We start from the raw sequence: 14,231 nt of genomic DNA, 5'->3' as shown, positions 1-14,231 counted from the left end.
TTCCTACACATACAAGGTAATTGAAGAGTCTGAAAAGCAAAAACAACAGAAAAATCCATTCAGTCCCAGCTGGGTGCTGTTGCTCTGGGCCTGAGGCTGCTCCTCCTTTGTTAGGTAGGTGGGCAAGGCAGGGAGTTCTCCTTGAGAGAGGCGTGGACGGGGAGTAGCTTTCTGGCTGACTTCTTTATTGCCCCGTCAGCATACCCAAGAAAATCATCACAATACTAACCCAGGCCCTGCTTTGGGAAGCCCTGGTGTGACGTGGAGTCTGGAAGCTTGGGGTCCACCTAACAGGCTGCAGATTTGGGACACATTCCTTGATGTTCTTGTCTACAAAATGGGACTGAAACTCTGTCTCCCGTTTCTCCCTGGCCGTGGCAGCTGGAAAGGGTCGCTGGTGTCAGCCCCTCCTGCAGCTGGCTCAGTGTGGCCTGCTACGAGATGAGCCCTTCCTCTGCCATGTGCACAGCCGGGCTGTTCCCGCCACTTCCAGTGGGTCCAGGGAACAGCAGACTACGCCACACCCTCCTGAAAGGAGGGACACACCATTTCCAAGGATAGACAGAGCTCCCATAGGGCAGGCCCAGGGCAGATGCCGCTTTCTTTCTCTGCCACCTTAGAGGCTGGAGCTGGGTAAGGTTGATAACAGCTCAGAGGGGTTAGCTACTTAACTCAAGACACACAGCGCCAAGTGGTACAACTGGAACTCACACTCAGGTCTGACTGACGTGCTGGAAGGCTGGGTTCTCCGAGCTCCCTGGCCAGCATTCCCATGCCCTTGTTCTGACCCAGGTCACGCCCCTGTGCTCAGTCCACAGGCTTCACTCTGTCAGGCTGGGTCTGAATTGCCTTGCACTTTCCTGCCACTGAGCCTTTGCTTGGGCTGTTCCCTCTTCCTGGAAGGGCCTTTCTCTCCTGAAGGACAGGTGACTTCTGGGGCCAGGCCTTTGTGAAGGCTTCCTGGCGCCCCTCTTTCTGGAACCTCTGAAGAGACACATGTTCCATTCTGCCCTGTGTATGCTGGCCAAACTAGCCAGTGAAGTTCCTTGGGGACAAGAACCCTGAGTTGTTGGAAGCTTCCTGGCAGGGGTCTGGACACACTGTAGATGTGCCCCAGATGTCGATATTGACCTCCCGCTGTTCTGTGCGCCGGGGTCTCATTTGACCCTCCCAGAGGCCCTGGCACATTATCTCTTCCTTCCAGACAAGGACCTTGCAGACCAGAGAGGTGACGTGGCTTGCCCTGGGTCACACAGCTGAGGGGACGTTGGGGAACTAAAGCCAAGCCTCCGTCAGGAGCTGGAGCAGGGCTGGCCGCAGTGGAGAAGCGAGGCTGCAGGGGCACCTCCCTCGCACGGCAGGGTGTGGGCCCAGGCTGTCCCCCGCCATCAGGAGGGGGTGGGGAGGAGAGGAGAGGCCGGATCGGATGGGAAGAGGTGGGCCCTGGCCCTCCGGAGACCGGAGACCTGAGAGCGGGCGTGTCTCTGACATGGAAAGCTGATCCCCCTTGGCAGCCCGGCCGCCCTTTGAGCCTGATTTTGCCATCCGTGAAGAAATTCCTACTGTGTCACCTTTGTTGGTTCATTCAACACGGATTTACTGAATCCAGCCCCCAGTGTTGGACCCCAGGAGTAGAGAGAGGAGCTGGACTTGGGCCCTGCCCTGGAGATGTGTGGGTGGGACTGGGAGACCGACAAGTCATGTGTAGCTGGGGTAGAACATGACAGGCTCTGCCACAGGGGTTCCAGGATGGTGTAGGCAGAGGGAGGAGATGTCAGGGCAGGTGGGAGGTACTTGGCCTCCCTCTGAAAGGTGACCAGGAGTTCTCCACATATGGGTGTGGCGGGAGCAGTGTGTGCAAAGGCCCTGGGTAAACAGCTTTAGGGGACTGCAAGGAGCTCAGAGCGTAGAAGCTTAGGCCCAGGGGGGAGAATGGTGGAGGTGGGGTGTAATTGGCAGGGGCGGAGGGAAGAGGGCAGGCTGATGGGCAGCTGGGAAGCTCGTAGAAGCTTAGGCCCAGGGGGGAGAGTGGTGGAGGTGGGGTGGAATTGGCAGGGGCGGAGGGAAGAGGGCAGGCTGGTGGGCAGCTGGGAAGCTCGGTTGTCCCGTTAGTGCCCGGCTCACACACAGTGTAACGATGTTCAGAACACGGAAAGTGCCACGGCTCCAGGCTTGGGCCCAGACAGGAGGCGCGGGGTTGGCAGCCAGCTTTCTGACTCCTGGTCTGTCCATGGCCTTCAGTGGTTATGCCTGGAACCACAGGGAGAGAGCAGAGCTCAGAAGATGGGGACTCTGTGACCCCACGGGGGTGTTGACCCCATGGATAGAGTGGAAGGTGGCCTTGGGGCAGACGGAGGGTGCAGGAGGGCAGTGAACATGAGGTGCAGCCTGTGCAAAGGCCGGGGGCCAGAACAGTCTGGCATAAGGAGGCCAGGGTCAGCCAGGATGGCAGGGGTGAGGCTGGAGGATGGCTGAACTGGGTCACACCCTCAGCCAGCCAGGCCTGGCCCAGCCGAGCTTTCCCCTCTCTGCCTCAACCTCCCTTCTGTCCTGCCAGGAGCCTTGGCCTCTGTGTGGCCTGGAGGGCAGCCCAAACCCTCCTCCTCCACCTGCCAGGCTGTGTGACCTCGGCCACCTTGCTCTCTCTCCCTGGCCCGCTGGGCTCTGAACACTGGAATGGCTAGAGCTGATGTCTGGGCTCTTGCCTTCAGCTCCTTTGATTTAATTCTTTCAGCTTAAATTGCTTCCTGAGCGGGTCCTGCTGGAAACCGTGATGCTAATGACTCTCCTGGGTGGCTGTGTGCCAGGAGCCCAGGGGCTGGCTCTCCCAGCTCCCCTCTTCTCTTTCCCTCAGGTCCCTAACGCGAGGAGGGTGGGTGGGAAGGGGCAGGGTTTTTGGCTTTCCTGGGCAGAGGGAAGGCCAGAGAGGTTAATTGGTTGTCCTGAGATCACACAGCAGCTGAGCAGGCCCCGTATGGTTGTGGGGGCCGAAGATGGAGTGGCTGTGGGTCCAGAGCTGGGGACAAACCACTCTCAGCCCCTCGGCAGCTGCCGTCCGTCTGGGTCCTACACTCACCACCCTTGCCCTTTCTTGCCACCTTCCCTTCCTGCTTCCCCCTTCCCTGTCTTTCCATTCCTGAGGGAGGCTGGCTCAGCCCGGTGTGGGTGGGGTGAGTCCCGCCCTGCCGTGCTTCAGGGTCACCAGGACAAGTTGGAGGCACCAAGGTCAGAGGATGTGAGTTCGAGTCGAGACTTTGCCGTGGAACTTGGGGAAGTCGCCTCCCCTTGCTGAGCCTCAGTTCTCCATTCTGAAAAATGGCAACAGTGAAAGGCCTACGTGTTACTGTTTGCAAACTGCACGCAAACCTCTGGCTGGGTGGTTTCCCAAGGTGGGTGCTGGAGGAGTGAGGGGCTCTCTGGGCGATGAGAGGCGGCTCATCCACTTCTCTTCTCCTTCTTCCCTCTGGCCCGCTTGCAGTCTCCTCTGCCTTTGGTTAATTATGACGCATCCTCCAGTTATTGAAGCAGCATTGTTCCCATTGTGGAGATGAGACAATGGGGACTCAGAGAGGTTGAGTGACTTGTTCTAGGCCACACAGCAGATGAATGGTGCAGCTGGGACCAGCCCACATCAGTCTTACTCTCAAACTCGTGTTCACCCCAGAAGCCAGCCTGCCTTGCCTCGGTTTCCCTCAGCCGGGCTGGGAAGTTGGGGCCTGCACCCAGGCAGGGTTGTGGAGTTGCTCTGGGCGGGCCACAGGGTGAGTGGACTGGGGAAGTGTCATGCTCTGCCCGCAGCCCAGATGGAGCCTGCGACACGGGGACAGAGATGGGCTGTCATTTAGGTGCCTGGCTGTCAGGGCATCTGTCAGGGTGTCCGATGCGTCAGGCCCCACCAGCTCCTGCTCCACCCCGCCCTCCCCTCCTCCAGCACATGAATACAAGGTTCAGGATGCTGGGCTAGGGACCACCTGGACCCTCCGGGGCTGAAGGGAGGATGCTGATGCGTTACAGCCACCTCCTGTGTCGGGCTCCCTGCCAGAGGCTGCGTGTGCAGGAGGAACAAACCAAGTGCACCCGGCCGTCTGGGGCTTCTGGTCTGATGGGTGCTTGTGGTCCTGTCCCTGGGCTGGGGGATGGGGGAGGTGTGGGAGGAGCTGAGTTCATTTGGGATTGGTGTCTGTGAGGGGCCCGTGGTCCTCATAGGGAGGGGGTGGGCCAGTCGGGGGCCCAGAAGAGGGGTCCAGGCTGAACACGGGGATATGGGGTCATCAGCAGGGGGGTGGTGAGCAGACCACTGGGCTTGCTGCAGCCTCTGGGGGACCCCGAAGGAAGGAAGGTTGGAGGTGGGAGGGGTCAGGAGCAGCCCCAGAAGCCCCTGCAGCCCTGGGTGGGGGCGGCTGTGGAGGAGTGTGGGACGCCCGCGGTCTGCGAGGCTGTCGTGGGAGAGCCGGGTTTAGGGGATTGGGAGGTCATGGGTCGGGGTGGGGGGTCTTCAGGGGAATTAGGTCAGTGGGATTAAGGAGCGATGAGAGCGATCCCTGTGGAATTGGAGATGTTTATTCCAGAAGTGCCGCCAAGAAGGCAGTGCTGGAGGGAGGGGGCAAGAGAATGGATGTGAACGAGCCTGGAGGGGGCGCCCGGGTCAGGGGTTTTCCACACCGGGCGGGAACGTGTTGCTCTAGACTGAGGGATGCGGTCTGGAGGAGAGGGACTTGGTGACAACCCTGCTGCCTTCCTGTGGGTGTGACCCCAGCCCGGGAGCTGCCGGTCACCACTAGTCTGATTCAGCCCCGGGGAGGTCTTGGGAGGGCTGGGGAAACAAAGGAAGGGAGGGGCTGAGTCCCCAGAGTGGCCCCGAGCACCACTGTGGTTGTGCCCTCGGCCTGTTGGCCTGCTGACTGGGCGTTACCTCTAACCATCAGAAATGGGATAATTCAGGCTGAGTCAGGCCAGTCGGTTCTTATCTCTGCTCTGCTGTGTACCAGCTGTGTGACCTTGGGCGGTCCAGTTCCTGGCCTGTGGGATGGGGATGAGGATGCTCCCTTCATAGGGCCCCAGCAAGGGAGCACCCAGGGAGCACCCCACTCAGCGTGCCGCAGGGGTGATGATCTTCTTGCCTTCTGTCCTCCCAGGGCCCCCTGGAGCCGCCCACGTACCCACTCAGCCCTCCGCTGCCTCGTCTCCGCCTCCCCTCCCGGGACAGCGGCCACCATGTTCTCGGGCGTGAAGCCCTATGAGAACCAGAACTACTCGGCCCTGAAGCGGGCCTGTCTGCGCAGGAAGGTGCTCTTCGAGGACCCCAACTTCCCAGCCACCGACGACTCGCTGTACTATCAGGGTGCCCCCGGGCCCGCCGTCAGGTGGAAGCGGCCCAAGGTCAGTGTCCGCTCCAAACTGGAGCTGAGGCGAGCGGGCCCAGACCCACCCAGTCTGCGGGGAACAGTAGGGTGGCTGGGAGGGGTCATCCCGAGGCCCCAGGTGGCCGAGAAAGTGGAGGGGCTGATGCTGGGCCCTCTTGCGCGGGGTTTGATCTGGATGACGAGCCAGGAGAACCGGCCCTAATCCCGTGGCCGCCATGCCCAGCCAGGAGCGCCCCCGCCCCGGGCCTCAGCCCTCTCACGGGGAAAATGGGGCCCTCTGCCCTGCCGCCCTCCTCCCAGGGCGCTTTATAGGGTAAAAAGGAGATGATGTGGGTGTGACCTTTTCTTAGAGAAACGTAGTGACATTCAAGTAGAAGGAGTTTACTTTGCTGTTTATTGTCCTAATGATTTGAAATGGTCATTTGCTGTAAATGAAAAGTATTTATGATGATGATTCATCAGTAGTAATAGTAGTAAAAAATCATAGTACTTCATGGAGTACTATTGGGGTAATAGTACCTCATGGAGTAATAGTACTTCATGGAGTTGTGGTGAGCATTAAGAGAGATGATGCACGGAAGAGTCCAACTGGCGCCCTGGTTTGGGCAGCTGTCACCATGACTACCGAGAATGGTGAGTTATTCTGGCTGCCCCCTGTCCTGGCCTTGCTCGCTGAGGCTAGGGTGTGTCTAAGAGAAGTGTTTGGCCTCGTGGTGTGATTTCCTCCCCTTTAACCCCAATTCCTGAGTGTGAGAGTGGGTGCCTCTGGGGGCCTGGGTGATGGGGACGCTGCTGGAGGTCAATGCCCAGCCCCCCCGCCCCTAGCCTCCAAGGCCCTGCTGGGGACACTGCGAGAGCTGGCTGCACGGGAGGGACTTCAGTGCAGGGGACCATCCTGTCTTGCCCGAGGTGCTTGGGACGGGAGAGACTCCCGCTGCCCAGGAGTCAGAGAAGGCATCTCAGAGTTGATGGGTGAGAAGGCACAGTGTGAAGGGCTTATCTGGGACCTGGCAGGGGCATACGCTGGAGGGGAATGAGGGGAAGAGGAAGCCCGGGGCCCAGGGTCAGCAGAGCGCCCGTGGCTCGTGTGCTCGGAAGCGGGGTGTGACAGGGAAGCGGGGTGTGACCGGGAAGTGGGGTATGCCAGGGTCGGGTTTGCATTTTACAAACTTCCCTCTGGTCCCCGGGGTGCTTGGGGAACGGGAAATTTAGATCTCGTGTTCCTCCACTAGGCTGGGTCTCAAGTCCCTTCCTACTCAGAAGGCCCCGTGTCTTTCCTCAGACTGGGGGTACTTGAGAGGCAGGGAAACTGAGGCCGAGAGGGCAAGGCACGTGCCCCGCCTGCCCAGCGAGCAGGTGGCAGGGCCGGGCTGGGACCCAGGGGTCTTGCCTCCCATCTGAGTACCCTGCCTCCCTGGGCCCCACTCCCCTTCCCCAGATAAGGGGTCCCTGGTGCGTCTGACCTCAGCCCCGAGCTGCCCCTGAGCCGTGCCCGGGTCTCCAGAACCTCCAGCCTGGCTGCCAGATTCCTGCCTCTTGCTCCCCACCCCGCCCCCGCCCTCTTCCGTCTCCTTTGTCTGGTAGATGGGGAAGGAGACCAGCCTAAAAGGGCCTTTGTGAGGCCTTGGGTGTGGGGAGGGGGTACTAGAGCTCTCTGCCCTCCTCTCACTCCACCCCCGCGCTGCCCGAGTCCTGCCCCTCCCCTGCTCTCCAGTCATCACCCAGACATTTCAGACCCCTGGCTCTGGAAGAAGGCTGGTGAGGCGTGGCTAGGGAAGGTTGGATTTGGTGCAGTGATAGGAAATGCCAGGCTGGCTGGGCCCAGCATCCCCCTGCTGTGTGACCCTGGCAGAGTCACCTGCCCTCTCTGGGTCCCTTTGCCTGCCGGTTCAGCAGTCCTGCCACGCCACCCTCTCCTTCACTGCCTTCCTCACTAGGCTTGGTGCCTTGTCCTTTCTAGACACTGGAAGAGGAGGAGCAGAGCTGCCCCTGTCCAGGATGTGGAGGCCAGTGACAGATGGCATGGGGTGGCGGGTGTTGAGAAGGGGACGTCTGTCAACAAAAATAATCCATATCCAATCTATAAGTGAAAATTTGGGTGAGTTTATTCTGAGCTTAAATCTGAGGATTATAACCCGGCAGTCTTTCCACAAAGAAACAGAGCACTCCAAAGAGGTGGGGGGTATACAGGGTCGTTATGTACCCTCAAAGAGGATGTTTCACATATGATTGGAATGTCCCTTCTACAATAGTCGCGAGACTACGCTGTCGGCACAGTGATTGATGGAAATAGCAGGTAGGTCTGCTGTCTCGGTGAACACAGCAGGGTGGCAGTCTCTTGTCTCCAGCTGGGTGGTCACAGGTGAGCTGGGAGGTGAGTGCAGCAATCAGTTCCTAGCCTAAGGAAAAATGCTAATGTGGGGGGAAGTTGCATCTTTATCACAAGGGCCTTTGTTCTGGCCATAGGAAATGTCTAAGCAAATATGCAGTGCGTGCTCAATAGCCAGTCAGGCCCTTTTGGAGGAAAAAAAAGAGAAGTCAGGCCGAATTAGGTTTATACCAAATGGCTTCCTCATATACTCCAATATATCCTATTGCTTGCCATTTTTATTTGTCAGTCTGAGGGGGTCCAGGGATGGTGGGGGATCCCTGCCACGTGGGGAGGCAGTTCAAGGCCAGGCACAGCTGAGCCGTCTTGGATGAGGAGGTGACACGCACAGACAAGGGTGTGATGGGCGGTCCGTGAGTAAGCCATGTCAGCTGGGTGGTGGCAGGGCCAGTGTGCCGGGCAAGCCCACGCTCAGCTGATGGGATGGGGATTGGTGGAGCAGGAAGTCAGGCTCTGCTTGTTTCAGGCAGGTAGGGCGCGTCAGGCCAGTGGGGTGACCATTTCCTCCCAGCTGCTTGGCCCTTGGCCACGGAGATGGAACTTTGGCCCCAGGCAGCTGAGTTTCTGTGGAATGTCACTTTCTGGGTCTTGTGACCTGACTATTTACAAACAGCAAAGAGCCAGCTTTCCCCACCGCCCAGGAGAAACCTTTCTTCACCCCTCCCCACCCCACCCCAGCTCCTTCCCTTTAACTTGGTCCGTACTGTGGCCTCTGTTCTTGGAGGAGCTCCTCAGCCAGCCTCCCTGGCTGCTGGCCCGCTTCCTTTCTCCCAAAATGGCAGGAGGAGGCTAGTTTTTGAGCCAGATGCACTTGGCCCTGCCTTACGGGAGGTGTGACCTTGAACAAGTCCTTCCCCTCCTTGGACCTCAATTGCCTCATCTATAAATGGGGAGAGTACTTCTTGCTGGTCCTGGTTTCTGGAGGCTGAAATGACTCGAGGTATCTGTGGTGTCAGATTCACGGGAGGCAGATGACAATCTGGCTCCCCTCTCTCCCTGACCTGCCCCTTGCCAACCTTGTGTTGGGGACCCAGAGCCAGCCCTGCCTGGAAAGGCCCATCTCTTGTGGATGCTGCAGGCGGGCCAGGCCTTGTCCACTTCGGGCCCCATCTGGCACCTGCCTCGGGCCCACACCCTCCTGCTCCCCCAGGCTCATGGTCTCTCTGTTCCTTCCAGTTCAGTAAACATCTGCTGGCCTCCCCCACAGGCCGGCCAGGGAGATGAGGGGAGACAGGGACTGTCACAGGCCTGTGACTCAGGAGGAATCCCCAGGCTGCAGATGTAAGGGAGGGGGGACTTACTGCCTCCCTCAGGCCCAGGGCCTTAGTAGGGGTCTCCTCTCACCCCTGTGGGGGTACCCCCACACCCCGCACTCTGCCTCTCCCCATCTCTGGAGATTGGCCTGCAGGGCTCCTGGTGGAACCAAGGAGGGCGTAAGTGGGGCTCCTACAAACAGACGTCAGTTTTGGAACCTCCCAGGCTTCTCCCAAGGTGGCCTGGTGGTCCCCAGCCTGTGCCCAGGGCTCGCGCTCATCATACCAGCCCCTGGAGAAGGCCCCGCTGCATGGCTGTGCTGAACAGTAGGCCCCTTAATATCACGAAACAGGCCGTTGGCACCGAGGCCAGCCATCTGGGCCTCTGCCCTGCACGGGAATGATGCCCTGCAGACATGTGCTCAGGTGGCCTTGAAGGACCGGGTTGCCGGGAGGAGAGGGGAGCACAAGGCAGGCCAGGCAAGGAGGCGCGTGTGTTGCAGAGGGGGTGGGGCATAGGCTCTAACCCCTGAGAACGCTGCCCTTTCCTGCTGCTTCTTTCCTGGGCTCCGGTTTCCCAGGTGTCTGGTTGATCCCTGCTGGGATCTTAGATTCCAGGAGGGAGGTGATGGGGTGAAGGTGGATGGATGAGAGAGTGGGAGGAGGGGGTGGGGGGGGGCAGGATCTGCTCTCTTGCTGCATTCCTGTTTGCACCCTGGGCCCAGAAACCTGAAGTTCTTGTTGTGCTCCTGCGGGAGGTGGTTACGGGCTGTGACCTGTGTCTGGTGGAGCTGGTCTGACGGGCCGAGAGGGGCCGAGAGGTGAGAGATGACCACAGGTGCAGAGGGCTGTGCCGACCCAAGGGGCGGTCACCTCCCAGCTCTAGGGGGTGGCTTGGCCCAGGGCTCATTGCAGGCACCTGTCCTGTCCGATCCTGCTGGCCACTCTGCCCTCCCGTCCTCCCAGGCCTCCTGCCTGCAGCCCCAGTGGAACCTGCCAGGCCTTGTTCCTGACCCTGAAGATAGGCAGAGTTGGCCCGGCTGTGCCCTAGAGCTCACAGGCGTGGACAGTGATGGAAGGGAGTGGGTGGCTGAGGGCCCAGGGGATCCTGTGACTGGATCCTGCCTTGGGGGCGATGTGGAGTCCACATTCCCCTTTAGAGTCTCCTTGCCCCCCCTGCCCTCTCCATGCCTGCTCTGCTGGCGTCACTGCCTCCAGGCAGCCTCCTCGGATCTGTCTCTGGGCTCCAGATGTCACAGCTGTGCTTACACAGAGGGTCATAGTCCGACTCCTCCCCCTCGAGGGCCCTGCCTGTGGCTGGGAGCTTTCTGACTAGCTCTGTGCTCTGCCTGGCCGATCGCCCAGGAAAACTGGAAGGACAAACACCCTCCAGCTGGGCTAAGGACAAGTGCAAGGGACAAATGAGGGAAGTATGGCTTGGCCACTCATAAATCTTAGCCCATCTGGAGGCTCTGGAGCTGACTGTGTGAATTTGAATCTCAGTTCACCTATTCTTGTGTGGCCCTGGGCAAATGACTTACCCTCTCTGTGCCTTGGTTTCCTCGTCTGTAAAATGGGGACGGTAACAGTGCCCATCTCACAGGTTGTTTTGCACAGGGCCTGGCACACGGCAGGTGCCCAGTCATCAGGAGCTGTTTCTATGATTGTTCCCTTCTGAGTGTCCCGAGGTGGCTGCTGGACCCCAGGCAGGCCCCAGGTGCCGCCAGCCTCGAGTGGTTTCTCTGGGTTTGGGCTGGTGGACTTGCCCCTCTCCTGGCCGGCTCAGACTGCCCTCTCCGCTCTGCTCCCTCCCAGCTGGCAGGTTTGCCCGTGGTCCCTGCCCGCCACAGGGAGTCAGGGCAGTGCAGGGCCTGGAACCCGGACTCCCGCCTCCTGAGCTCAGTCTGTCTCTCAGGGGCTGGAGAGGTGTCTGGGTCAGAGCCCTGTTCTGGGGCCATAGGGACAGGCTGGGATGCTTGGAGCTGCCCACAGGTCTGCCCTGGCAGGGCTGCTCAGTGTGGAGGAGAGCCCTGACCGGGAGCCCAGCAGACCTGGGTTCTGGCCCATCGGTCCGCTCACTTTCCTTGTGACCTTGGGCATCACTGACCCCTCCTGGGCAGCATCCTCCTCTGTGGAATGGGGGTCCCTGTCCAGGGCCCTGGTGGGAGGATCTGAAGGGGAGGGGTGCTGGGAGGTCACCTCTGCAGACCCTGGGGACACCAGGTAGCAGCTGTCTCTTCCCATGGAGGGGATGAGGCTGGGGTCCTCCAGATAGGAAGCCCCCTCCACCCCTGTCCTGTCTGCCCTTTCAGGCCCCAGGGAGGCAGATGCTAAGTCATGGCTCCCTGTGCTGGGCTGGGCGTGGGCCAGAGCCTCGGGGAGGAGATAAAGAGGGTGGAGCGGGGGAGGCAAGGCTTCTGCCCGGGCAGCTGCTTCCTGAGGCATGAGCCCTCCTCCGCCCCATCCGCCCCGCAGCCTCTGTGACCCGGGGTGATATTACTCAGGCATCTGTACTCTGAGGAAGCTGGTTTACAGCTTGGCCGTAGGGCACCTGAGGTGCCACCTGGAGCTGCTGGTGCCCTCAGGGCAGTTCTGGTCCTCCATTGGGCCCTCCAAGACCCTGGTTTTCTCAGGCAGATGTGGCAACAGGAGTCCCAGAGCCTTTGTGAGGACTGAGAGCCTTTTACCCCAGTTTCTGCTGCTGATTGCTCCCCCTCCATGATCTGTGGTGTCCTCACACAGCCCTGCAGGGATAATAATCTACCTCCCTTGCACAGGTGAGGACACGGAGGCTCAGAGAGGTTGAGCCGCTAGCCCAAAGTTGCACCAGTAATAAATGGTAATAATGGGGAGCAGGAATTTGCGTTTCTTCTTCCTGACTCTGCTACACTCTTCTGGCTGCCTGCAGTAGGACCTCAGTAGCTCTGTTGTGATTGAACTAGCTTGAGAGCACCGGCTGAAGTGGAGGCAGGCCCCTGCTGTGTGGCTGGGGCATGTTATTCAACCTCTCTGGGCCTCAGTTTCCTCACCTGTAAAATGGGCACAGTGCTGACCTCTCAGGACCATGTAAGGATTGATCATGGTGCCAGCGGGATGCTTGGCACAGGGAAGGCATGTCTCAGGGTTTACCTCCCCCCCACTCTCCGTTGTGCCCCACCCCGGGGAGTGGTCACTCTCTCTCAGCTCTGTGGAATGAAGATGCTGATGGAAGAGGAGGAGGGGCCTGGGGCAGGCCTGCTGGACACAGGGGGACACGTGCATGTCCTAGAAGGGACCTGGATTAGGAAGAGGGAAGGGAACCACCTTCGCACCCAGCCCTGCCCCAGCCTGGCCTGTTGGGCCCACCTTGGGCACACAAAGGGCACTCCCGGAGCACTGGGGATGTCTGCTCAGCTCTGCTTTGCATTTGCTTGCTGTGTGCCCTTGACAAGTCACTACCCCTCTCTGAACCTTCATTCCTCCTCCATAAAATGGCATAACAACCCCGCACTCCTCAGGTGGGGTGAGGGTCAGATGGTACAGCCCGAGGATGTGCCCACACGGGGCCTGGCACATCAGTTCCCTTCTTCGCACTCATCACATGTCATTTTGGGGTGTTTCTGCCTTGCGCCCCCTCCCCACTTCATGACCATGGGCGCCTGAGGGCCGGCTGAGGTGGGCATGCCGGGCTGCTGGTGCTGGAGAATGATGGAAACTGAGCCCTTGCTGGGCAGGGAAGACCGCAGAGGGAGGAGGAAGGCGGGGGCCCAGGGTCCAGCCCCCGGAAGTCCTCCCACAGTGCTCGTTCACCCATGAAACCTTTGGCACAAGAGCGGACTTCCTCAGCCGGGGGAGGGGGAGCGCGTCAGGCAGCACGTGTCTTTGAGGAGACCGACTGGCCCGCGGGGGCCCCCATCCACAGGGGGAGGTGGGCGGATCTCCGCGCTGACCTGAGGTCTCTCGGCTTCTCCGCAGGACATCTGCGAGGACCCCCGCCTCTTTGTGGACGGCATCAGCTCCCACGACCTGCACCAGGGCCAGGTGGGAAACTGCTGGTTTGTGGCGGCCTGCTCGTCTCTGGCCTCCCGTGAGGCGCTGTGGCAGAAGGTGAGGCCTGGGTTGGACACGGGTTCTGGGGAGTCTCCCCAGATCGGGGAGGTGCAGCCTGAAAGTGCAGGGGAGACTTTATGGAAGCCTGTGTGGGGATGGGGTGGGGCGACCCCTGGGCTCCCCAGCACTGGCTGAGCATCAGAGTCGCCTTCCCCTCACCTGCCAGCTTAGGACCCCTGGGTGGGTGCTAGGAATCTGTATAATTCCCAAGGGGATTCTGATGTGTCCCCTTCCCAGCTATCAGGGGCCCATAGTGTCCCTGGAGCTGCTTGGCAGGAGACACACCTGTGAAATGTGGATGCTGCCTGACACTACTAACTGGGGCCCAGGAGACCCCTGCCAGCACCCGCTGTGTGACTTAGCCAGTGCTTGACCTTCTCTGGGCCTCAGGTTTTTCACTTGTTCAGCAGGAGTGGTCCAGGCCATCCTGTTGCATGACTCATGGTTCCAGGCGGCTGAGGCCCTGGACCAGCGCCACAGGGTTTCTCGTGGAATGGGCTCTGGTGCTGACATTTCGCCCTCTTGTGGCGGCACTCGGCATTGCAGCCTTTAAATCCGACCCTCAGAGCTCCCCTCCTGGGGAGGCAGGGAGGCTGGAGTAGAGGCTAGACTTGTGCTGTCTAAAGAATTATTGACAAGGACTGCATCCTGGTTCCTATGCCAGCAAATGCAAGTCATCTTTCTCATGTCTGCGCTTCCTGCTCTTCCTGTACGGGGCTAGCATCCTATAAGAGCACTGAGCATCTCAGTCTTACCGGCTTGATTCGAGCCCCAGCCTCACCATTCGGTAGCTATAATTAGCCTCAGGTTACTCATTGGAAAAGTCAGGACATCAGGTAGCTCCCCCTCGGGGAGTCATGAGGGCGGAACCAGCTGCTGTATTTGAAGGGCCTTGCACAGCCTGGGGCTCAGGGACGGCGGCTGCAGCCGCCTGTGTTAGGATAATTAGTATTCATAACGTAATGAGTGTTCTTGTGCAAGCAGGGTGCCAGGAGCACCGTGAGTTCGTTCTCCTCTGAGACGTCCTGCAATCATCAGAGGGAGCTCTGCCCTTGGCCGAGGCTGGGACCATGCTAGGGGCCCTGCTCTCATGTTGTCTGAACAGGAGTGTGACCTCTCAAATCCACTTGGGGTGGG

The 14,231-nt window shown here is 59.8% G+C and overlaps 1 protein-coding gene across 2 annotated transcripts in view; it reads left to right on the top strand.

Annotated features, from left to right (window-relative positions):
* Positions 1 to 14,231, top strand: part of CAPN5 (calpain 5) — a 55,333-nt gene that overhangs the window by 10,185 nt on the left and 30,917 nt on the right. For both annotated transcript variants that reach the window (XM_001494686.6, XM_070273260.1), the window contains exons 2-3: positions 5,136 to 5,379; positions 12,960 to 13,091. In XM_001494686.6, coding sequence (XP_001494736.2) covers positions 5,215 to 5,379; positions 12,960 to 13,091 — 297 coding nt within the window. In that variant the 5' untranslated portion in view covers positions 5,136 to 5,214. The remainder of the gene's footprint in view (positions 1 to 5,135; positions 5,380 to 12,959; positions 13,092 to 14,231) is intronic.

This window comes from Equus caballus, chromosome 7 (genome assembly GCF_041296265.1).
Source record: "Equus caballus isolate H_3958 breed thoroughbred chromosome 7, TB-T2T, whole genome shotgun sequence".
Taxonomy (NCBI): Eukaryota; Metazoa; Chordata; class Mammalia; order Perissodactyla; family Equidae; genus Equus; species Equus caballus.
The sequence above is the reverse complement of the archived record's forward strand: the minus strand, read 5'-3'. Positions and strand labels throughout refer to the sequence as shown.